Source organism: Opisthocomus hoazin, chromosome 8, assembly GCF_030867145.1.
Source record: "Opisthocomus hoazin isolate bOpiHoa1 chromosome 8, bOpiHoa1.hap1, whole genome shotgun sequence".
Classification (NCBI taxonomy): Eukaryota; Metazoa; Chordata; class Aves; order Opisthocomiformes; family Opisthocomidae; genus Opisthocomus; species Opisthocomus hoazin.
Genome location: NC_134421.1, coordinates 69955756 through 69979628, shown reverse-complemented (window position 1 = coordinate 69979628; position 23873 = coordinate 69955756). Strand labels below are relative to the sequence as shown.

Below are 23873 nucleotides of genomic sequence, written 5' to 3'. Positions count from 1 at the left end.
TCTAACAGGCTCACCTGTCTGCCTACAGGCTTAGAAGGAAGCGAAAGAAAACAAAGACATAATATTAGATCAGCATGTTAGCTAGTGAGCATTATGAAGGTGGGAGCAAAAACTCTATTTGCTAACTCTAGAATGGACAAGGGTAAAAGTCCCCAGAGCATCCCAATAAAACCAGTCTGACCTTACAAGAACAGAGCGGCAAGGAGGGATTCAAAATGGAAAACAGAAGTGTTGAGGTTTGAGGAGAATCCCCCAAAAAGAAGATGCAGATGGAGCAACAAAAAAGCATCACGGTGCTTTCGCTGCTTTATCCCACTGCAACACGTACCTCTGCAGAGCCTGCAGCATTCAAATCGACAGCTGATGCCCTCCTTTTCTTCTGCACAAAGATGGATTTCCGCCTTTTTCTGCGCCTGGCTGGCTTGACATGTCCACTTTTCATGTTGTTATTTTCCCCAATTGGTGGCTTAATGATTTTTTTCCTCTTCCCGTAATAATAAGCTGGAGAAATGAAGCAAAATGGCCATTAAAAACTTTAACCACCAAGAGAAGGAAACTGTGGCTTGCTTCTTGCTACTGATTCAGTACTGCACTCTTGGTACACTTTTATGAGTAACTTTAAAATACATTGATTTGGAAAAACGGTCCAGTGTAAATACAAGATGTCATCTTGGACTAGCACAGTGTGTTCCAGCTCTTATGCATACAGATTTATTGACGATGAGTGAGGTGTTCAGAATTTAGCAACAGGTACTTAGGCAAAGCTTCCACTAAGCCCAGCAGTGATTTGGAGGGAGAGAGGCCACTTCAGATTTGATCCAATGTACTTCTGCACAAATTGACAGTCCTAGATATACTTTCAGTTGCTAATATTTTCAGCAGAGAGTGGAGAGGACCATCTATTCTGAACTATGTATGTTTGTTCAGCGCACAAAGGAACATGATTTTATTACCTTCAAATGTTTTTTGGCCCAAGCTGAAATTAAGGGTGTGAGAGTCCTCTGACCTTACATTAGGGACTTGGGTCAGGTGCCTTTTCACATGCTCCACAGCTTCTTCTGGGGCTGACAGATACTCTGCCTTTCATCACGTGGGGTATCTCGGGAAAACTAAAATGGGACTTGACAGCCATGTCAAAGTCGGCAACTGAACTGAGCCTTTCATCAAAACAGTGGAGTCTTGAGGAACAATTCATCCAGCTACATACAACCATCAACTCTGGGATGAGATAATCTCAGCTGGAGTTCCCCTAGCTGTACTTCTCCAGCTTTCCATTTGCTACCAGTGGGAGCTAGGAGTCGAGCTCAGGTGTAGACTTCTACAGAAACCCATATCCGGTGATCTAAATATCACCCTGAGCCCATTACTTCTTCTACTCTGGCACCAAACAGAAGCTAATTGGTTTAAATCATATTGGTTTCTTGCAACCTCTGTGGAAGAAGGACAGCACTCACTTCCACTTCCCTGACCTGTTAAGGAGCCAGTAATATCAGTAACAAAAAGCGCTGAACACATGCCTAACTTCAGCCTTCCTGAATAGGCAGGAACTTATTTAAATATTAAACACCCTGAGCAGAGAGAGTCAATGCTCCCAAACTCCTTCCAGCACCTCAGCATCGTGATACTGGCCTGTGTTGGTGCATATGCCAGAAACCCTTCACTGAGTAGGACAGGATTCATCTCACCTAATGCAGCTGTCACAGATGTAGCAGTTTAAATCTCAGCTGGCCACTGCAGGTTCCTTTTATGTGCTCCTTATACTAACTTTACATATGAAGAAAAGGCAAGACTTCCCAAAGTAATGACTTTCAACAGAGATATTAGGACGGAGTGAGACGGACTGCTTTCTGGAGATGCCTACTTCTCTGTACAGAATGCTAAGGCAGCCTGTGATGGCGTGGTCAGGATTAAATATCTGTTCTTAGATTAGAACGAATCCTAGTCAATATTAATGTATTACACAACTCCTGTTCTTTACCACCAGTGCATGCGCGGTCTCCCACTGCTCTGATTCCCAGCTAGCAACAAGAAGTATTTTGGCCAATACTCACTGTACTTGGTTTTAGTATGAATGGAACAGTTCTCTGGGCAGACTTCAGCCACCAGAACAGGACTGAACAAGTTGGGACAGCACTCCAACTTTGCACAGACTCTTCTGCAGAAATCCGCTACCTGATCCGACGTTCGCACGATCTTGACAGTGGCCCTGTATGTCTTCCCTCTGTATCTAGAAGAGAGTACAACAAGACTCCATGTCACCAATCACGCAACGTCCTTCAATGCTACAGACTAGACTTTCCTCTGTTGAGGAGATATCTTCCCTAATGACTTTTGGGCGAGCATCTCTCTTGGGAAGGCAGGCAGAATAGGTCTACTTGTTTTAGTGGTTCCATTTCAGATGGACTCAAGGAAGGAAAGGCAGGGTGAAATGATCCTGGAATCAGAGGTTTGGAAATTATTTAGGGAGGAATGCATGTACAGATTGGATGTACCAGTAGATACGGCAAGAGACGGAAAAAAATTGCAGTAGGCTTGGTCCGGGTATTACACAGGACAGCAAGACCATACTACGAACCGATGGAAAGTTTTGGGGAGAAGGATGTAGTCTCTCTCCATATATTGACCTGCAATAAGCAGCTTATACGCCCTGCAGAGCTTTCTGGTCACCACCCTGTGTTCGGGTTGCACTGGAGAATGTCTCTATAAGCCCTCAATACACCTTTGGTCTTTGCCATTGCCATCCTTCTCAAGGCAGCTCTTGCATCACGTTCCAGCTCACAACAAGCCCACAGTTTCAATGTGCCAGCTGCGGTTACTGGGATGCACACACTGTGTAGGAGTATCTGAATGAAACTGCACTGTCTGCCATAGGGGGACCAGATGAATTCACTGCTATGAGATGTGGGCAACAGAAAACCCAAGGAACTAATCACGAGTCTCTTCAGTTGTTTAACAGGGCTGCAGGAATAGGCTCTAAAAAAAAACCTGATTCCTACAGGGAATGCTCAGAGCAGAAATCTGCAATGAAAGGTTTGTCTTAAATTTGTTATCCATGTGCTACTAAAACATTTATTTCAGTGTTTTATATGAAGTGTTCCTGAGCGATAAATGGCTAAGAAAGATAGTTACATCCCTGCTGCAATACATTGTAGATGTGAACTCTGAAAAACCAATTATCCCCATAATTTATTAAACAACTGCACCAAGCTATTGTAAACAGTGAGATAAGGTTTTTAAAACATCTCTTACACGTCCTGAGGAATGCAACACATGAGACAATCATGTGAGCGCCTGGTGCTAAGGCATTATAAATGTGCTTAGAGGAGACAAAAGTAACACACACAAAAGAGGGAAAGACAGTGAAAGCAAGATTACTGGATGGAAGGCAATGAAAGACAAAGATACAGTCATCAGGAAAAATCAGACAAAGCATTTGCGAGTGTATTAAGACCCACGGGTCCCTAGCAGGGAATCAGCTGCTGATCGTCAGATGTGGAAGAGGAAGAGCAGGAGAAGGTGAAACAAAGGAGATGTGGCTGGAGAGTTAAAATGCAAAGCGTGTGTTTGGACAGTATTCCCCCTCTGAAGGTTTTACCAAGTTGCACAAAGCAACTGAGAAACCATTTTTTGCCGCTTTCCTTCCCCAAAGGTCTTTCTGGAAACACTGCAGTATGGGAAAAGGGTTTGAAACTGTGGTACATAAAATGTTACAGAGGGCTACCCAAAAGAAACTTGGGTCTGAGAATAGCCCAGTCCGACCAACCTTATGTCGCAAAAGACTTAATCCAAACTATCGCCTCAACACAAAACTCTTCCATAACCTAAATGAGCATTTCTGCAAGGCATGAGGGCCTGATACCCCATTTGTTGCCTGAGTAAAGACAGCAGGTCATGGAGACAACCCTGGATTCAAAGGAAGGAAGGGAGAAAGGGAGGAAGGGAGAAAGGGAGGAAGTGAGGGAAGAAGGAAGGAAGGAACAAATGAAGGACAGACTTAATTAGCCAACTCTTCAAGCACTGCAACAGACCTGGACAGACGATGTAAAATGGAAAAAGTGTTCCTTCCATGTACAGCACTGTTATCCCAGCTTCCCTATGAAACAGCTGCACAGGCAGGCTGGCTAAAGGGGGTTTGGCAATACCTAACATAAAAAGAACGAATTCCACAGGCATTTAAATATATCTACTTATAAACATTTTATATTTCTTTTCAATGTGTTTGAAAAGACTCCTGCCCTTATTTCTTCTCCAGGAGCCATTAAGTTTAACAATGGCCTAGATCATTAGGTCAGTAAGTCTGACTCCTGTGACATGCTGCAGAATTTCGTTGAGTTACCATCACCTGAACCCCAACAACTCTGGTTGGACTAAAGCATCACTTCCAGAAAAGCACCAGCCTCCCCTCGCCGGTCTCCACACTGGAAGAATCCTGGCAGCTGGAGCATCTGTACCTATAGCTCATGAGCCTACGCCTCATTTTATGTCTGTACGTGTTTGGATTTAACTTACATTTATTTGTCCTTGTTCTGACTTTCACCAGAAGGATGAAAAGATTGCATATGGTTTTGTTTCCCTGCAAAAGCACTGTAATCAAATTGCCTCTTGATCTTCTCTCTTATAAACTAAGAAAGCTGCCTGATGGGTATTATTCAAGGATGGCTGACTTTTTCTAACTGTGTGCTTCCTATTGTATTTGGCTGCCCAGAAAGGACCCATTGTACTAAAGTGCCTGGTAAAGGAAAAAGATGAAACCAGGACAATGAATAACTGACTGATTTGACAGTCTGGTCTGAACGGCAAAATGGAGATAAACATGACTACAGCAATCGGTCTCAATAACCCAAGGCGTTAGTACTGGCCACAGTAGTATTTTTTACATGATTTTGGCTTTGGCAGCACCTCTTTCAACTATAAACCACATTCTACTAATATTTTCCATATTCCTCATACAGTAAAGATTTTTAACACAAACACCACCAATGTAATCTGAGTTGTTCTAGGACAGTCATCTGGAACGAGCTCCTTTGGATATAATCAGAAACCTCTTTTCCATTAGCATCACTCAAAAAATTATCAACTACTGATATTCCTATTGACATTTTCATACTAGGACTTTTATGTTCCCAACCACTTGTAAGCAGTAAGTAACCTGTTTGCGCAGCATGGCAGCACTGGAGACTTGGAAAACAGCCATGACAAGGACAACCTTTTCAGTTTTCTTAGAAACCACTGTTCTTTTAAAAAAGACTTTTCAGCTAAACCCAAAGAAATCTTCCTTTCCTCTCCCCTTTTTCTGTCCTCAGATCCCCAAAACTGTAGAAAACCTTATGGCTGAAACTATTTCCATGAAAAATATACTCAGGATCTTTGCTGCTCCGATACTAAGCTAATAGCACTTTGCTGGTAATACCATTCTTCTGTTGAAGATTCCTTTGGTGATAAAATAGATCAGAGGTTCATGAGAACAAAATGCCTTTTAGGAGCTCCAGCTAGGGACCATTGTGTGATGACGTGAAAAGCCTCATGCTGAAGCCACTTCAAACAGCAAGAGCATTGAGACTGCCCTCATTTTCAAAGGTCTCATCCACAGTTCTGACAATCATTGAGACTCTTTCGAACAATTCAGCAGCTAAAAGCCTAAATTTCCTTTTGGGGGACCAAAAACTCCTATCTGTTCTTTTGCAAAAAATGTCCAGTTTGTCTTGTTAGCTTAAAGTCTGTCAAAAGAGGAAACTCCAGGAAACACTAGCTACCCACAGCACACAACAAAAGTCTCTCTGCATGGGAGCTACCAGAAGCAACTTCCCAGTACTGCAGCAAAAACTGTCTAACATCCACTTCATTATGTTTTAATGAGACCCTGCCTGTATGGGCCATTGCAACTGCCAATAACAGAAAACCCTAAAGTTTTCATCAAAACTCTGATACCCTTGAAGCCACTCCGTGTATCTTGAATACCAAAGATTTTACAAATAATCTAAGTCTTGGTAAAATCAATAAAAATGTTGTAGTTATCTTCCTCCAAAGCTATTTAATGTTAATTAAATGCTAATGTGGAAGCTAACGTGGAAGCTGATGTGGAAGATGAATCAGATTATATGAGCTGTAGCTTTGTACTGACCTTTGAGGAGCACTGTTAATAACTGGCTGCCACTTGGAGTTCATATCATTGATTGCAACCCTTTGGGTTCGGTTGTCCAGCCAGCTTTCTACTCATCACGCACACATCCAGCCCATATTTCTACAGCTTGGCTATGAGGACGCTATTGGAGACTGTGTTGAAAGACTTGGTAAAATCAATGTAAGTAACTTCCAGTGCTTGTCCTTTAAACACTAAACCAGTTACCTCATCATATCAGGCACAATTTGCCCTTTGTAAATCCATGCTGGTTCTTCCCAATCACTTACTGGTCCTGCATGTTCTTGCAAATGGCTTCTGGGAGGATTTGCCTAATAACCTTCCCAGGCACGTTAGGCTGACAGCTTGTGGTTACCTGGATTCCCCTTCTTGCCCTTATTGAGGAAGAATGTGATGTTTGCCTTTTTCCAGACATCAAAAAACCTCCCTGATCATCATTAACTTTCAGACATGACAGTGAGTGGCCTTGCAATGACACTGGCCATCTGCCTCAAGCAGAGCTGGCTGCATCCCACCTGGTTCCATGCACTTGTGCACATCCAGTTTGCTTATAGTGTCTCCAGCTTCTTCTCCATTTACTGTGGGTAACATCTCACTCCCTCAAACAGTAACAGGGACCTCGGAGGATTGAGAGCGACCCTTGCTAGCCAAGGCTGAGGCAAAGCAGACTTTGAACATCTTGGCTTCATCTATCACATGTGAAAGGCAGTCTTCTACAGCATCCACCATGAAAAGACTCTTTGAAATGCGGCCTCATAAATACGCAATGGTGTCTGCCATAGGGGCAGATATTCCTAGAGTTCAGCTATTGGATTTGGGCAGCTCTCAAAATCTCATTTAATGAAGGAGTCCAGGAATACTCATCTTTATTATTTTGATTAACTGGGCTTCATACAAGACCCAGGAGATAACTTTCTGTGCACACTGGTACTGTTCATGTCCAAAGTTCTGCAAAAATGGGAACATCCAAACAGCCCCACTTACAGGCCTTAGAAATGAAAACCCCTACAAAGCACGAAATGCCTTAAACATTTTACGTAAAACTGGGTAGCCAAATCTAGACGTAAAACTGGGTAGCCAAATCTAGACGTAGGCACTGAGCTTAAAGCTTCAAAACTATAAGCGCTGAACGCCTACAGCTTCGGCTGGCTCTCGTGGGAATTCAGCAGATCAGGCCTGACATTTCTAACTCATCATCACCAATAAATCAGGTCTGACTGTTCTCACAGAGCGCCAGCAGTGCTGATGGGAAGCGACTACCATCACGCATTGCAGACACATCTCTTCGGACAATCTAAATTGTTTACCCTCTTTGGAAGGCTAGTGTAATTGATTCTGCGCTGGTCACTCACGACAGCAGAGCAAACTAAATGCAGGTTGCCATAGGACTGGAATAACGCATTCCTGGCAGTGCATGATTTGGCATTTGGGCCAGTGGGAAAAACAGCCTTCTCTTCACCCTCCTCCTCCCTCCCCTTTCCTCTACCCTACTGCAGCCGTCGCTGCAAACAACCAACATCGTCAAGATGCAAGGAGTTGTCAGTTTACATCAGAGGGAAGGCGGTGACATGACATGTCACATTATAGCACAGATGCTCCAGCTGGCTGTAGAGCTGTCATCATTAGCAGCAAGACACCATTGGAACCCATGTAGCTGGAAGTCGGTGTAGACAGGCGTTTGCTCATTATGGGTCTCTGTTTAAAGATTCTGGAGTACAACTGACTGTCATGCCTGATGTAATGTGCCATGTGCTGTTTGCATATTCCAAGGTATCTGATTTCATGAACACGTTTTCTTTTCTGCTTCTGCACAACCAAACACAATTAAAACTCTGGTATGTTTCTTGACGAAGCAACCCAAGCAAACTCAGGAAGGAAAAAAGAACAAAGTCCTAGGGCAGCCAGACAGTCTTAGAGTATTGTCTACCTTCTGTTGCCTACTCTTAGAAACATTCAAAACTACCCACAGGCGAGCTGGTATGGCCACCGAGCACTGCTCTGCAAACAGAGCTTCCAGCCCCAGAAGCCACACAGTTACAGCAACAAAAGGCTGTCCAGCCCCATGAGCTCTGTCTCCTCAGTGGCCAGAGGACAATACCATATGGAATGAGAACATATTTCTAGGCTTAGAAGTCACTCCAAAACATGCTGCCCCAGCTCTGAGCCTGTAATGATCCATTCTGTGGCTTGGTAAAGTTGAAAGATGCTGCTTGACTCGCTAAAGAGCTGAGGATGCTGTCTCCTGGGGTAGCCACCATACGGGAAGACGTATACAGTCTGTGACTGGCTGGTCAACACAAAATACAAAACCTTCTTGCTGGACAGCAGTGGTATAGTTTTATCTGGCAGGCTATGCGGATGTAGGGTATATCCCAGCAGGCTGGCTGCCCTGCTAAATAGATGTGAGGAAGGAACAGACACAGGAACGAATGAGTAGGAGTATCATGGGGGAAAGTAACGGAGACGGAGATGCTCATTACCGTATGATTAGCACATCAGGTAACAGTGAGGGAGGATAAGTGATTGGTGTGATACGGATAAGTGACAATCTCTAGTGGTCCATGTACTCATAACTGAGTTGGTCTTCCTGGTGTAAGCACATCTGGAGCCAGGAGGCTGCCTGGGATCGCAGTGGACTGGGCTGTAGACATAGCTGACTTCTCAAGGCCAAGACATCACTGCACCTGATGGTCAGTTAAATGTTTTCCATGCTGTCTCCCACTACAAGTAAGGATTGCAGCAGCCTTAAAAACTAGATACTGCTGCTTCTGCACAAGGTGGATCCCCACACTCAAATGAGAAATGCTAACGACGCCCTGTTTTGGATACTGCTAAAATAAAAACTGCCAGTAAGCTCAGTTCTTTGCAGGATAGGATATTAAGATGCGGGCATCACAACTTGATTTCACAACTGCTAAGTACCTGTAGGAGTGCATTATCCGATGTTTGCTAGTACAAGGTGCAGGAGCCTGGAATCAATGAAAACCAGGTCATGGATGATGACTTGTTTTTAATGAAAATCTGCATGCACAAGGATGACTTTTAGATTTCCACCCACAAAATCTCAATTGACAAACACAAAAAAATGACTTTCCACATGGGTGAAAGAAGCAAATTAAAAATAGGATTTTCTAGCAGCTTTTCATTTCTATTTGCAATCCTCCTTTAGAAAAGCAGTTTCCGAGTATGTAGAATAAAAGGTTCTCAGTTCTCTCCCTCAACCACAGCACACATGAGCTTTCTGCAATACCTGCATGGTCAAAGATCAAATATAATAGAAATCAATAGTGCCATATTTGACAGCCAATCATTTCAAATAACCAAAAGAAAATTTCTTTTATTTGAAAAGGAGTAATAGAGTTCAGTACAAAGGGGAAGATTCACTGCATTAAACTTCAGTCCTCAAAAAGTCAAGGTGACCAAGTTAGTCAATGAAGAGAGTGGTCTTCAAAGAATTACTTGTTGACATCTGTCTTGAAGTGTGAAGAATTGTTCTATGGAGGGACTCTGGAGAGGGCTTAGGAGAGACTCACCTCTTTCAGAGAGAAAATAGTTGTTGAAATACATTCTAAGTGTAGTGCCCATTACATAAAGAAGACATACATGGGTAAACCTTAAAGATGGAAGGGGAAATTGTGTGCTTTCTAGATACAGTTTTCACAGAATCACAGAATCACAGGATGGTTTGGGTTAGAAGGGACCTTATAGACCACCTAGTTCCAACCCCCCTGCCATGGGCAGGGACACCTTCTACTAGACCAGGTTGCTCAAAGCCCCATCCAGTCTGGCCTTGAGATAGAGGGGGCATCCACAGCTTCTCTGGGCAACCTGTAAAAGTGTTTCACTACCCTCCTGATGGAAAATTTCTTCCGAATATCTAGTCTAAGTCTCCCCTCTTTCAGCCTGAAGCCATTACTCCTTAGTAATGGTAGTGTCCTATCACTACGGGCCCTTGTAAAAAGTCCCTCTCCAGCTTTCTTGTAGGCCCCTTCAGGTACTGGAAGGCTGCAATAATGTCTCCCCTTCTTAAGTGCTGTTTAGATCAGAATTGAAGCATATATTCTGAATCCCAGATCTGTTAGTATTTTGTCCTAATCACTCTCCTGCTTAAAAATGCGTCCCTGCTATTTTGTTTGCACTTTTTTCTGTGCCGTTCATTCTTGCTAAGTTTTCCTGCATTAGAGTGACAGGCTCTATATTAAAAGCAGTAATGCTCCTACATTTAAAAAGCCAAGAAATGAGTTAATTCAATAATAGCAAAGCTTATAGGAACAGCTTATCATAAAACTCGGGACTTCACTGAATAAACATGGCATTTTTCATCAAAATCTGGATGGCAGCTTGGAGAATGACAATAGAAATGAACCGTTCAGGTGAATATTTCATTTCTCAAGTTGCTATAGAATGAGTCAAATAATTCAATGAAGCAAAACAACAATTAGAAAAGTAAAACACAGTAAAAAAAAAAAAAAAATCTTTTCCCCCCCAGCCAGTTCCATTTTTGAAGCCTCTCAAATACAAGGGCACACTCTGAAGACTTACTTTGCTTTAAGTGTTTCCTCTTGGAAATTCCACTGAGGGTCTTCCACTAGCTGCAGTTCTCGTAAAACACTCCCTGGCTTGTAAGCTGCATTGATCACCATGCTGAGAACCTATTGAGAGACAAAACCGACAACACTGATCGGTTTAAAAGTAGTCATTGACCAAGGTGAATATGATTCCACGAGCAGTTTACAGGTGCCAACTTAGGGTCAAGCCTGCACACAGTTAGTGTTAGATGCAATCAGAAGAGGTCCCAGATTGGATCTATGTGCAAAGCATATTGTAGATGACACATCAGTCTGATATGGTGACTGCATCAAACACTGCTAGCTAACCCCAAAGACTTTCTGTTAACCAAGGTTTTTTCTTTGAGACAGACCCTCTCACCCAAAACAGATCCCACATTTGGCATCTATGATGGCTCAATTTAATAAAAAATTAAAATACTTCCGATGGCTCAACCAGGCACAAAGTCACACTGAACACTAAAGGGGAAATTCACATACTTGAGGTCAGCAATGTGCTTAAGCGCCTGAGCGCTGTGTGCCTTGACTGTATTAACAGAATATTAATGAAGTCTACACAAAAAGAGTTTGCAGGAGGTGTGCCTGAAACCCAGTGTGTGTCCACTCTGTACAACAAAACACATGTGCCAATCCATTTAATCCAAAGTCTTTGAGAATAAAAATTATTCCTACTATTGGCTCAGGGAATCTAAGCTTTAATAGCCTACACTTGGCCTAAGGAGATAAACACAAGAAAAACAAATTTCTTAGCAGCACCAAACCATGTGTTTGAACACTCTGCATTGTATGCACACAAATGACCTCATAGTGAGTCTGGATTGGTTTTGATATGATTTAGCTCTTTACCTAGCGCCTGTTCTTAATTCTTTGGGGGCCTGTAAATGATTTCAGCACGATGAGCAATGAGTTTCCCCAGCACCCACGAATGTGGTTCACCAGAAATGAAAAACTGACCAGGTCATATTGCAGAGAGCAATGTGTTTATGTTCGAGTTTTTTGTCTGGGTTGGTGCTGTTGTTGTTGTTTTAAATCCAGCAACCTGAGGATTTGCAAGCATTTTGAAAACCTTGTAGGATTAGTCATTTTCAGGCAAGGACTTCATTTAATGCTGCACAGTACCATGTAAAATGGCAGTGGTTTGAGTCGCCTGGCTAGGTTATTTACTAGAAGCAAATTTTGACTTACCATTGAGTCCTTGGAAACATTACTTGAGCTGCTCTTCAAAAAAGCACAATTAGAGACACATAAAGCAATGCCCAACAATAGCACTAACGTCTTACGCAGCTCTGACCAGCTGTGCATTTCAAAACACTCTGTGAGGAAGGGCAGGAACACACTCCCTATCTCATACAAGGGGAAACTACAACATAGATTTACCCACAGCTCTCCAGCTGGTTCCTATCTCGTCACACAACCCACTGTACTAGTCACTGAGCCACACAAGAGAACAAAAGAAAGCTTCTGAGTGAGCCCATCCACTTGCTCGTCCACATCTCTTCTTGCCTGCTTCTCACCAGACAAACTGATGGGCCACTGGCTTCTGACACAGCGACCCAATGCAGGGAAACCAACGGTGGATTTTCAAAAAACATCAGTTGCCTGGGTAACTCCCATGCTCATTACAACTCATCAGATGTGTTCCCCTCTTGATCAGCACATCCAGGGAGTTAATATTTAACACCTACACAGGGCTTGTTGGGAAAGCTCTGCAGCACACTTCTACACCCACCCAGCTTGCTGGTGGGAAAGCTGCGAGCAGAAAGCAAGCATCTCTTGCTGACCGGTTCCTACAAACAGTGCTGCCATGCTCCTTGATCAGAGTGATGGTGTTTGTATGAGTTGTCAGAACAGTTAGGAAATGAGCACAAAAAGAAAATCTGACCCTGCAAATAACAGTTTGACCATGCTTGGGCATTATCCCAGACACCTAATCAACTCCAGCCCTGCAAAGACACCCACAATATCAGGACTTCTATCAAAGCTGGCTTGTCATGAGCAGGACTCCATAAACTTCTAAATTCTGTTTAAAAAAGAGTGTTTTGTAACAACAATCATTGCCCTTTAAAGGAGTATTTTTTTCTTTTTTAAATACAAACTTTGAATTTTACTCTTGTTGTATCTCACATAAGTCACTGAGCTTGGCATTATACCCTACAGCAGGAGTCCATCACCATGTTAACAGTGTTATCTTCTAACAACATTATTGCTTCATATTACACACTATTAAACACTAGGGAGAAAAAAGAACATGTTGTTCCTTGTGGAAAAGTTAACTGTGATTAAAGCAAAAACTGAAGAAGTCCAGACTAGTTTCCAACTTTCCAGTTTACAGCTTTCTATGAAGATGGAAAGTTACTTCACCCTTATCAGACTGGTCAAATTTTGATCTGATTTACTAAATTCCCTTCGGCTGGAATGGGACCAGTCTGAGATTTTTGTAGTTGATTTTCAACCCTCCCCATCAGGAATAGTTTGGCTGCAACAAAAGGTGCTTAGAGCAGAGCATTGGATTACACAACACCATCATTTGCTGCTAAGCATCTATGAGGTTTTACTTTGACACTGCTGAACTTCAGATTTTTGGAGTCAAGTAGGTTGGAGTCACATCAGTGAGCATGAGCACACAGCACCCCCACAAACCTCTATCCAACCTTATAAGCACCTGACACCTTAGCTGTAAAGTTAACCATGTCCTAGATTTTCAAGTGCACAAGGGCCCTTTTCTGAGCATGTCTAGACGTGCCTGATGCCACTGGGCAGTTTAGCACTTTTCTTCCCATCATAGCTTTTTGGTATTCACTCCTTTCCCATCTCTCCAACCCTCCTCATTGGTCCCAACCCTGGATGAAACTTTCTTAGGAAGCACCACTGACGAAGTGCAGTTCAAAATAACCATCATACCTCCTCTCCTGTTCAAGAGCCCATTGATCAACATCTTTATGAGGAGAAACTCAATTTCCCTCCTCTATCTGAGATATGAGCCCACATCCCCCACCTAATAGGACAGACCCTAATTCCCAGGCTAGCCTCAGGCTGGACAGTAAACAGTTATTTTATTTTACTTGGAATAATGATATATCTGTGGGACAGAGAGAGAAAGGAAAAAAGAGTTCTTTCGGATTCTTTCATTAGATGATCAAGGATATAAAACTGAGCTTTTGCCACAGTCAAGGCTGTAGCACTTCAGTGTTGACATGCTTATGACAGTCCATGACATTTCAAAAATACAGATGGCCAGATCCCAGGTTGGAGGAACTACTACAGGTGAGTTGAAGTCCACGGAGCAGTCTTGAGGAGGATGTTAGTGAATCCTCTTGCAGAAATGCAGTTTATATCTTTCCAGACTATAGAGGTTTCTGCCATTCCAACACCATATCTGATCACTAATGATAACACTATCAGCCTGGCTCAATCATACACCTAAGGCTCAGTACAAGCTACTTAATTTTCTGAGCACCGTGATTTAATTATGCAAATTTCTTCTAAGCAGTCATGCTGTGCTCCAAAAAATTCAAATCGCAGAGTACAATATCCTTCCTTCACAAATGATGACTGATTTCTCTCCTGTTTGCATTAGCTGGGCAGTCACATTATCTTAAGGTCCTCTTTGCTTTTAAATTAAGAGCAAAACCAGTAAGAACAGTAAGCAATGAGGCTAATTAAACTTCACAGAATATTTCTCTAAGATATGGTAGGTTATAGATCATCTGAAGTCTTAAAGAGACATCTCATTTTGTTTTACAAAGTTGCTGTGGCAGATTGTTGGCATAGATGGAAGAACTGTTCGAAAGTATTTTTATATATTCTGACTTAAGAACTAAATCTACAGCTGACAAGGTGTTTATTTCAATTTAACTTAAAGTTAGCATTTAATACATATCTTAGCTACTATACGGACACTCTTTTTCAGCCCAGATGCAGTCATTGGACAGCAACAGTTGATGTATCCACTGTACTTGGCTCCACATTTCAATTTCTTTTCCAAACAAGTATCACGGGAATGAGATAAGCTTTGCAGCTGATCTTCAACAACAGCCATTATCACCTCACTTGCCTCTTGGGATGAAAGAAACCACAATAAACCACTGGTCCCAGCAGAAACCTGTGCTGGCACCAGGAATAATGAACAGCTAGGCTTTAAAAACAAGTCTTGCACTAGATAGCACAAGAGTTACTTATCACCCACCTAAGGCTTTGCACGGATGCAAGGATACATGCACACAAACACACAAGGAATTAAAATCAGTATTTTTGATCATACCACCAAATAAGTTGCAACTGCTCTCAAGCTTTTGCTGGGAAAATTTTGCTCAAGGGTTGCCATTCTGGAAGGCACCTTAGCAGTCTCCCCCCTGCAGAGCTCACAACCTCTGAATCCAACACCAGGACACCCCTTGGGCAGACATCAGGGGAGTGCAGTGACAACGCAGAACTTGGCAGAAATGCCTGTTCTGCTGCAAAAGAGGTGCTGCACAAAGGCAAACCTATCTGTGCTGCTTCTCTCTTGATGCCCCAGGTGAGGACAGCCCATACTACTGAAATGGGAGGAGGTGCTCCTACTCCACACTACAAGGGTATCTCCTAACTTTGTTTAATCCAGAAACTAGCAGCACTGATCCATAGCTATCTCGCCATTAGCGTGCAGGCTGGTAGCACCAGATTGTTTGGAGCTGGATGATGCTTCCTTGCATCAGTGATAGAGGCAAGGAAGGACAAGTTTTAGGGGAAAAAGAGGGCTGAGGCGCATCATGAACTACAGTTGTGCTGCATTTTTTCATACAGCCCTCGTGGCTGAGTGTGGAGGAAGGCAGAGGATGGGGAGCTACTCCCCCAGCACCCAGCCAGGACCAAGGTCTCCCATCACCTGGTGCTACTGGGGTGAAGCCATCTGCTCTCTTCTTGCTTTAGAGGTAGTCCAGACCAAGGAATGGGGTAGGAGTTGGTTGTCCAGCTGTTTTTAGTCTGGGGTTTCCATCAGTGCCGAACAGAGCAGCATCTCCATTACGGAGACTGCTGCCCACTGTCAACCGGCTGGCGACCAGCATGGATTTTTAACTACAGCGTCTCTAAAGGCAACGAGTTATGGCTGGAGACCAGAGTGACTTAAAAAGCTCTTGCCAGACTGCTACAGACTCCAGTTTTCTTCCATAGCTGTTGTTTTGAATGTTCTTCCCCACCCTCCCCACTGTGTGTTGCCAAAGTAAAGCCCATGTATAATTTATCTATTCCAGACAAGTTACGCCAATGCATAATTTAAAATGGCCTGCAATTTTCCTATATAGTGAGAGAGAGATAATTATAATGCATTTGCTTTCTCAGGGCCACACCATGAGTGGGTGTAAAGCAAGACAAACGCACCAAGCTCAGCACCAAGACTGGGTTTGGAGGGACGGGGCTTGTGAGCTCTTCAGCTGTGCAAAGCCTTGTGACTGCGGTCTTGGGCTGGAGGAGATACCTCCTGCACTATTCTCACCACCCAGCTCTGCAGTCCTTCTGGGTGTTTGCTCTATATGTGAGGGAGCAACTGGAATGCATTGAGCTTGGCCCGGGGGCAAATGAGGAACGAGTTGAAAGCTTGTGGGTTAGAATTAAGGGACAGGCTCACACGGGTGACATTACGGTGGGTGTATACTACAGGCCACCTGACCAGGAGGAGGAGGTTGATGAGGCCTTCGACAGGCAGCTGCAAGCAGCCTCACAGTCACAGGCCCTGGTTCTCATGGGGGACTTCAACCACCCTGACATCAGCTGGGAAGACCATACAGCTAGGCAGGCGCAATCCAGGAGGTTCCTACAGAGCATCGATGATAACTTTCTGATGCAAGTGGTGGAGGAACCAACAAGGAAAGGCGCGCTGCTGGACCTCGTGTTAACAAACAAGGAGGGACTGGTGGAGGATGTGAAGGTTGGAGGTAGACTCGGCTGCAGTGACCATGAAATGGTTGAGTTCAGGATCCTGCGTGGAGGAAGCAGGGCGATAAGCAGGATCAAAACCCTGGACCTCAGGAGGGCTGACTTTGCCCTCTTCAAGGAGCTACTGGGAGGAATCCCGTGGGCCAGGGCTCTCGAAGGCAGGGGGGTCCATGAGTGCTGGTCGCTCTTTAAACAACACTTCTTTCATGCACAGGAGCAATGCATCCCCCTGAGAAAGAAATTTAGCAAAGGAGGCAGGAGACCTGCATGTTTAACAAGGAGCTTCTAGCGGAGATCAGGCAGAAGAGAAAGGTCCATGGAATGTGGAAAGAGGGACAGGCCACTTGGGAAGAGTACAGAAACGTGGTGAGAGCACGCAGGGATGCGACGAGGAAGGCCAAGGCTCACCTGGAATTGAAGCTGGCAAGGGATGTCAAAAACAACAAGAAGGGCTTCTTCAACTACATCAGCAGCAAAAGGAAGGCTAGGGACAACGTGGTGCCGCTGCTGAATGAGGCGGGTGTGCTGGTGACAGAGGATGCGGAGAAGGCAGAGCTACTGAATGCCTTCTTTGCTTCAGTCTTCAGTGCTAAGACTGGCCCTCAGGAATCCCAGGCCCCGGAGGTAAGAGAAGAAGCCTACAAAGAGGACGACTTTCCCTTGGTCGAGGAGGACTGTGTGAGGGATCGCTTAAGTGATCTCGATGTCCACAAATCCATGGGCCCCGATGGAATGCACCCATGAGTGCTGAGGGAGCTGGCGGATGTCATTGCTGAGCCACTCTCCATCATCTTTGAGAGGTCCTGGAGGACTGGAGAGGTGCCCGAGGACTGGAGAAAGGCCAATGTCACTCCAATCTTCAAAAAGGGCAAGAAGGAGGACCCAGGGAACTACAGGCCGGTCAGCCTCACCTCCATCCCGGGAAAGGTGATGGAGCAGCTTATCCTGGAGGCCATCATCAAGCAAGTGGAAGAAAAGAAGGTTATCAGGAGTAGTCAGCATGGATTCACCAAGGGGAAATCATGCCTGACCAATCTGATAGCTTTCTACGATGACATGACTGGCTGGGTAGACGAAGGAAGAGCCGTGGATGTTGTCTACCTGGACTTCAGCAAGGCTTTCGACACAGTCTCCCATGATATCCTCCTAGGGAAGCTGAGGAAGTGTGGGCTGGATGAGTGGTCGGTGAAGTGGATAGAGAACTGGCTGAATGGCAGAACTCAGAGGGTTGTCATCAGCGGCGCTGAGTCTAGTTGGAGGCTGGTAACAAGTGGTGTCCCCCAGGGGTCAGTACTGGGCCCAGTCTTGTTTAACTTCTTCATCAACGACCTGGATGAAGAGTTAGAATGTACCCTAAGCAAGTTTGCTGACGACACCAAACTGGGAGGTGTGGTAGATACACCAGAAGGCTGTGCTGCCATTCAGCGTGACCTGGATAGGCTGGAAAGCTGGGCAGAGAGGAACCTGATGAGGTTCAACAAAGGCAAATGCAGGGTCCTGCACCTGGGGAGGAACAACCTCATGCACCAGTACAGGCTTGGGGTGGACCTGCTGGAGAGCAGCTCTGCGGAGAGGGACCTGGGTGTCCTGGTGGACGACAGGTTAACCATGAGCCAGCAGTGTGCCCTGGCTGCCAAGAAAGCCAATGGGATCCTGGGGTGCATCAAGAAGAGAGTGGCCAGCAGGACGAGGGAGGTTCTCCTTCCCCTCTACACTGCTCTGGTGAGGCCTCATCTGGAGTACTGTGTCCAGTTCTGGGCTCCCCAGTTCAAGAAAGATGAAGAGCTACTGGAGAGAGTCCAGCAGAGGGCTACGAGGATGATGAGGGGACTGGAACATCTCCCCTACGAGGAGAGGTTGAGGGAACTGGGCTTGTTCAGCCTGAAGAAGAGAAGGCTGCGAGGGGACCTAATAAATGCTTATAAATATCTGAAGGGTGGGTGTCAGGAGGATGGGGCCAAGCTCTTTTCAGTGGTGCCCACTGACAGGACAAGGGGCAATGGGCACAAACTGAGGCACAGGAAGTTCCAGCTGAACATGAGGAAGAACTTCTTCCCTCTGAGGGTGACGGAGCACTGGAACAGGCTGCCCAGGGAGGTTGTGGAGTCTCCTTCTCTGGAGATATTCAAGACCTGCCTGGACAAGGTCCTGTGCAGCCTGCTGTAGGTGACCCTGCTTCGGCAGGGGGGTTGGACTAGATGACCCACAGAAGTCCCTTCCAACCCCTACTGTTCTGTGATTCTGTGATTCTGTGTTCTGGCAGCTGCTACAGTTCTTTATCTCGATGCAGGGATGTATTCTTTGCCACTTCTTGCCTCCTCTACATGCTGGGTACCCCTGTCTTCCCCCCTGCCCATGGTTCTCTGAGCTGCTGACACCTCTCTTGTCTTGGCAGCAGCTGATAAGAACCAAGTGTATCTGCTCTACAGCAAGACCCTGAACATCTTCTCTGGCACTCCTTCCACAATTTGGACCTGGTCCCTGTGGTCAGAATGAGCTTGAATTTGTCTACAAAATAACACTGACCAGTGCTGGGCCATTGCCATTGTCCTGCTCCTTGGGAAGTCATTCATGTCTTCCAAAGGCAAGATGCCCATGTCTCATTGACACTGCTATCTGCTCCTTTAGCAAGCAATTCTGCAAGGAGGCAGAGCAAGAGAAAATTGGCCTTGTGTAGGAAACTCAGGCTGGTTTCCGCAGCTGGTAAGTGGTCCCATTCTCGAGGAATTCAGAGAAGCTGGTGTTAGTCTACGCAGCAAAGCCCTAAGATACTAGGGGAGGACCTGGCACAAGCTTTGCACTGCTTATGTTTTCGAAATCCACATTCCAGGAGGGAAGAAGGAAGAAACATTAGCATAAGTATTGACTGTGTGTGCCTCATGTTTCCCCCATGTTGCTTTTTCATTGCCTATTTTTCAAGAAGCAGCAGATTGCTAACGCTCCCCATCAGCAAGCCGCTATGGACTTGCTTTCATATTTGGCAGCTGTCAACTTCTGCTCTGCAACCACTTTATCCCGCTTTCTGCTGAGGGCTATTTTTGACTTGCTTCTTTGAGACCCAAGTGTCCCACCTGCACAAGCAGCTGGTTTACTGCGCTCTCTTCAACCATGCGAGACAAGCAGCAGTGCTGTTGTGTACAAAGCAGCACAAGTAGGTGACAAAGAAGTGAATGGGGACACAGGAGTCACTCTACAGTACAGTACAGAGGTGTTCTCAAAAGTAGCGAGTGATTTGGGAGGAATCTCACCTTTCAGGTGTTTCTGTTAAGGGCTGGGATTCATCTAATTTCAGACAACTGCAAACATCCTGAGCTGGGCACTGAAGGTCTTGCAAATACATCAGACAAATGGAGATCTAGAAGTTCCCATGCTTTTCCACCAAGGGCAGAGCAAGCTCAGATATGCCCCTGCATCCACATCAAGTGGGTTTCATACAGATACAGATCAGAAAGCTGGAAGATTTGGAATTCTAGAAGACCCACATCAAACTGAAATGGTGTCCAAGACACCAGTGGCACCCTACTCATCCAACAGTACCATCTTGCTGTCCTCTCCAACCGGTGGTCATCTTGCTTCTCATCTGTATACCGACTGTAATGTGTGGAAAATATTTATGCATTGTTTTCAGACAAGCTAGCTTTCCTCTGAGGTCAACAGCAAGAGCTCAACACTCTGGATTTGGCCCAACCAAGCACTGATTCGGTCAGGACAAAGTGAGCAGATGGTGGTGCTCCACCATCCCTGCTGCATGGGATTAACCCATCCACACTCAGAAAGAGCCAGGTACACCACAGCTTCCACTCAGCGCATCGCACCCACCCCTCCTTGTCCTTCTGCCCTGCTCACTTTGGATCTTAGCTGTTTGGGCCCCATCTGACCATGGTCACACATACAAAGGTGTCACCCAGACTGAATCTGATGGCCCAGCAGCATCATGGATGCTGAGAAACAGGTTGATAGCAACAACCACAGAGGTCCTCTCTGGGGATGGCCCTGGTGAGAACATGAATTCTCTTACACGCAGTTAGATGAAACTCACTCCAAACCAACAGAACTCCCCCTGTTTCAAAAATGTCACTTCTCCCATCAAAACCCACAATGCATATACCTAGCCTCTCTTCCCAGCTTGCAGTTTTGAGTTATGGAAAACACTACAGAGCTCCAGGACACCTTTAGGTGCTTTCTTTTCAAATTCTGGACCTGGCAACCCATGACCCATGCTTTCCCCTGAAATCCCCCCAAAAGATAGCTGAGCCGTACCTCTTTGAGGACCAGCACACACTTGCCAGGCCCGACAGACTGAGGTAGCTCTGCTATTCTGCCTTTGTTTAAATATGGACCTGAGAAGCAGCGGTGGTTGATGTAGAGCTGGGGGCAGCAGTATCTCCCATTGATGGTGCCTGCAAGGAGAAAGTAGCAGTGATGTGCGTGTAGCACTTTTGTACAATAAATTAAGGGCTCTTCATCTTCCTCCTAGATGTGGGAAGGAGGGGAGAATAGTAAATGAGGCACAAAGAAGTCTTCCCTGGGATAGGAGGTAGAGAAGCCTCTGCTACTCGAATCCGTCCAACACAAGAACAGCAATTGCTTTTAATAGCAACTGATTTGGCTGCACACCCTACCAAAAGCAGAATCAGGAAAGGATTTCAGTCATAACGTGGCCTGAGGCTCTTTCATAACTTGTGTCGCAGATGGACGTGACCGACTCAGCTGCGACTTGCCAGAAAGGGAACGTATTAGCTGCCTCTGACAGATACGGAGTCGGCTCAGGGAGAAATTCAGGTGGAGGGCTCCACAAACCCCTGTTCATCTACTGTCCAACCCAGTAAGCACTGAGGTGCCATTCCCCTGACCCAACGTGGGTCTACAGAGTAGTTTTCTCTGTACGGGTTGATTACTCTGGGCTCCTTGGAGAGAAGTAGGTACTTCTAGACGTGGTTCATGCGCTACGCGAGTGGTTATCCACTTTCTGGTTATCAGACCCAAAAAGAGCCTGTTTCTCCCCATTTGATTGTAACAGGGCCCTGGGGTGTTGGCTCAGATGCCAGCGCGTGCCCTGCAGTCTGCTGAAATAAAGCGAGTTAAATCCTGCCCCCCTCTGCTGAGTCTACACAATTAACTGCACGGATATTGCACTCTCGGAGCCTCCTGCCATTGCTAAAGGGGAGAAAAATTTGCCTTTAGCAGAAGTAGCAGCCATGCCACGTGGCCATGATGCTAACACAGGGACACATTAACTCCTGGTGTAAGCGATTTCATTGACGCCAATTAAAAAGTCGCATCCATCTCTGCCAGGGCTTCATTAGCCTGGCCCTAACATCGTTAGCTGGAATGGGCAAGCTGCAGGGGAACTCTGACAACCCCAGCAAGACGCGATGTTCACAAGCAGAGGACCGGACCCTCGCATGCTGTACATCAGAGACTCCTTGCACTGTTGGTGGGTCCACACCACCTCACACCTGCAAGGATGTGGCCCCATCTCCCCACCCCTATGACCCGCTCGCTCCCTTTTTGGGGTCATCCCCCTCCATACAGCCAACAGGTCCTTGAAATAAGGATCCTGTTGGTGCTGACCAGCCTTACCTGTTGTGTCTGGCTGAGGAACTGGGCAGAGGTCATGAGGTATTTTCTCAACAGGCACTGTGGATGGTAACCTGTTAAACAGCAATTCAGTGTATTTAATAGTGTCTGATGGGGCAAAGGGGCAGAACCAGCCTTCAGGCTGGACCAAGAGGTACACCAGCACCTGCCTGGACCAAGGAATGGGGATACTTCAAACGCAACCCCACTTCCACACGGTTTATCACAGCCCAGGGCCAGCATATTGCAGAAGCAGCAACCAGATCCACCCCTCCTCCAAAAGTATACTCTGGTCTGTGAGCTTTAGCCCTTCAGGCTGCAAATACTCATGCTTAAGTCCCTTAAATTCTAGTTTCTAGAAACCGCAAGGGCTAGAGAGGGAAATGCCCTCCAGGAACATGCCTGCCTTCCATAAGCATCCCTTACTGGCTATTAAATGCTGGCTACACAGCCCCAGCTAGCAAAGTATTTCTATTGCAGACTTTCTTACATGCTGACAAACATTTTAGAATTACAGGAACCTCCTTGCTGACTCTGCTGCAGTACTGGGGCACTAGTTAGCAAAGTCACTCAGCTGCTGTGTATTATCTCCACTGGAAGACCTGATGCATCTCTAAAAAACACCACCTAGAACAACAAAAACTTACTGCTTTTCTGGTTGCACAACTGCAATTCTTCTCTTCCTTCGCACTGCAAGAATGAAGCAAGGAAGAAAAAAATAGTTTTGTACTCTTCTGTCCTATAAAGTATACCCATAGTGCATAAAAAGCTGTACAAACGCACTGACTATAAAATAACTTCTAACACAATGAAATGGTACTTAATTACTATCGCCATCTTTTCTTGGTATTTTTTAACTAAGTCACTACATCATTAAAATCTACTTTAAAGATGTAATAATACATTTAATCTTTCCTCTGGAATGCTAATATTGTGTTTTATGGGATCAGTATAAAAAAAATTAAAATAAGAACACAAATATTTTTCCATACGAAACACATATGGATAAAATTACATTTTTACAAGCATGATTACCTCCAGCATAATTTATCCCTAGCTATAAATTGTGATACGGCTGCATAATGTTGCCATAGCAGTATTCTCCCAAATTAGGCCCCAGCTGCCTGATTTTTAACTTAAGCATATTTAACTCTTCAAAAGGGTTGACACATTTTAAAATCTGCCTTTCAGATGTTAATTAATATAAACAGTGAGGCTAATTTTTCATCTAGTGGCTTGAGATCAGGGTTGGATAGTTTCTGCGAGGCATAGGAGAACGACACCAAACACTCACGAACTGCCTTCAAATGCAAATGGAAAAAATTGGTCTTAATATACACTGGAGGCAGGACAAAACACTACGGACTTAATTGTGCCAGAGAGATTTAAATTTAACACTAAGGAAATCTCTGAGCTGGTAAGGGCAGTGAAATAACGGGATAGATACCCTTGGAAGGGGCAGAAACTCCATCACAGAAGAGCAGCAAACATTTCTCATTTTCGATGGAGCAGATCCTGTTTTGGAGAGGGAGCACCTGGATGGCCTCTTTATGTCCACTCCACCCTGTATTTTATGGGTTTTCTCCAATTTGAGATCCTGTGTTGCTAAGTCACTCAGCTGCCCAAGTTAACTTGGCCCAGCGCAATGAAACCTGGTTTCACTCCGACAACCC

The 23873-nt window shown here is 45.1% G+C and overlaps 1 protein-coding gene across 2 annotated transcripts in view; it reads right to left on the bottom strand.

Moving 5' to 3' along the window:
- SFMBT2 (Scm like with four mbt domains 2) overlaps positions 1-23873 on the bottom strand; it is a 125713-nt gene that overhangs the window by 11603 nt on the left and 90237 nt on the right. For both annotated transcript variants that reach the window (XM_075428530.1, XM_075428532.1), the window contains 6 exons: positions 22848-22890; positions 22204-22274; positions 20881-21020; positions 10682-10791; positions 2052-2227; positions 329-501 (listed from right to left, as the gene is read on the bottom strand). In XM_075428530.1, coding sequence (XP_075284645.1) covers positions 329-501; positions 2052-2227; positions 10682-10791; positions 20881-21020; positions 22204-22274; positions 22848-22890 — 713 coding nt within the window. The remainder of the gene's footprint in view (positions 1-328; positions 502-2051; positions 2228-10681; positions 10792-20880; positions 21021-22203; positions 22275-22847; positions 22891-23873) is intronic.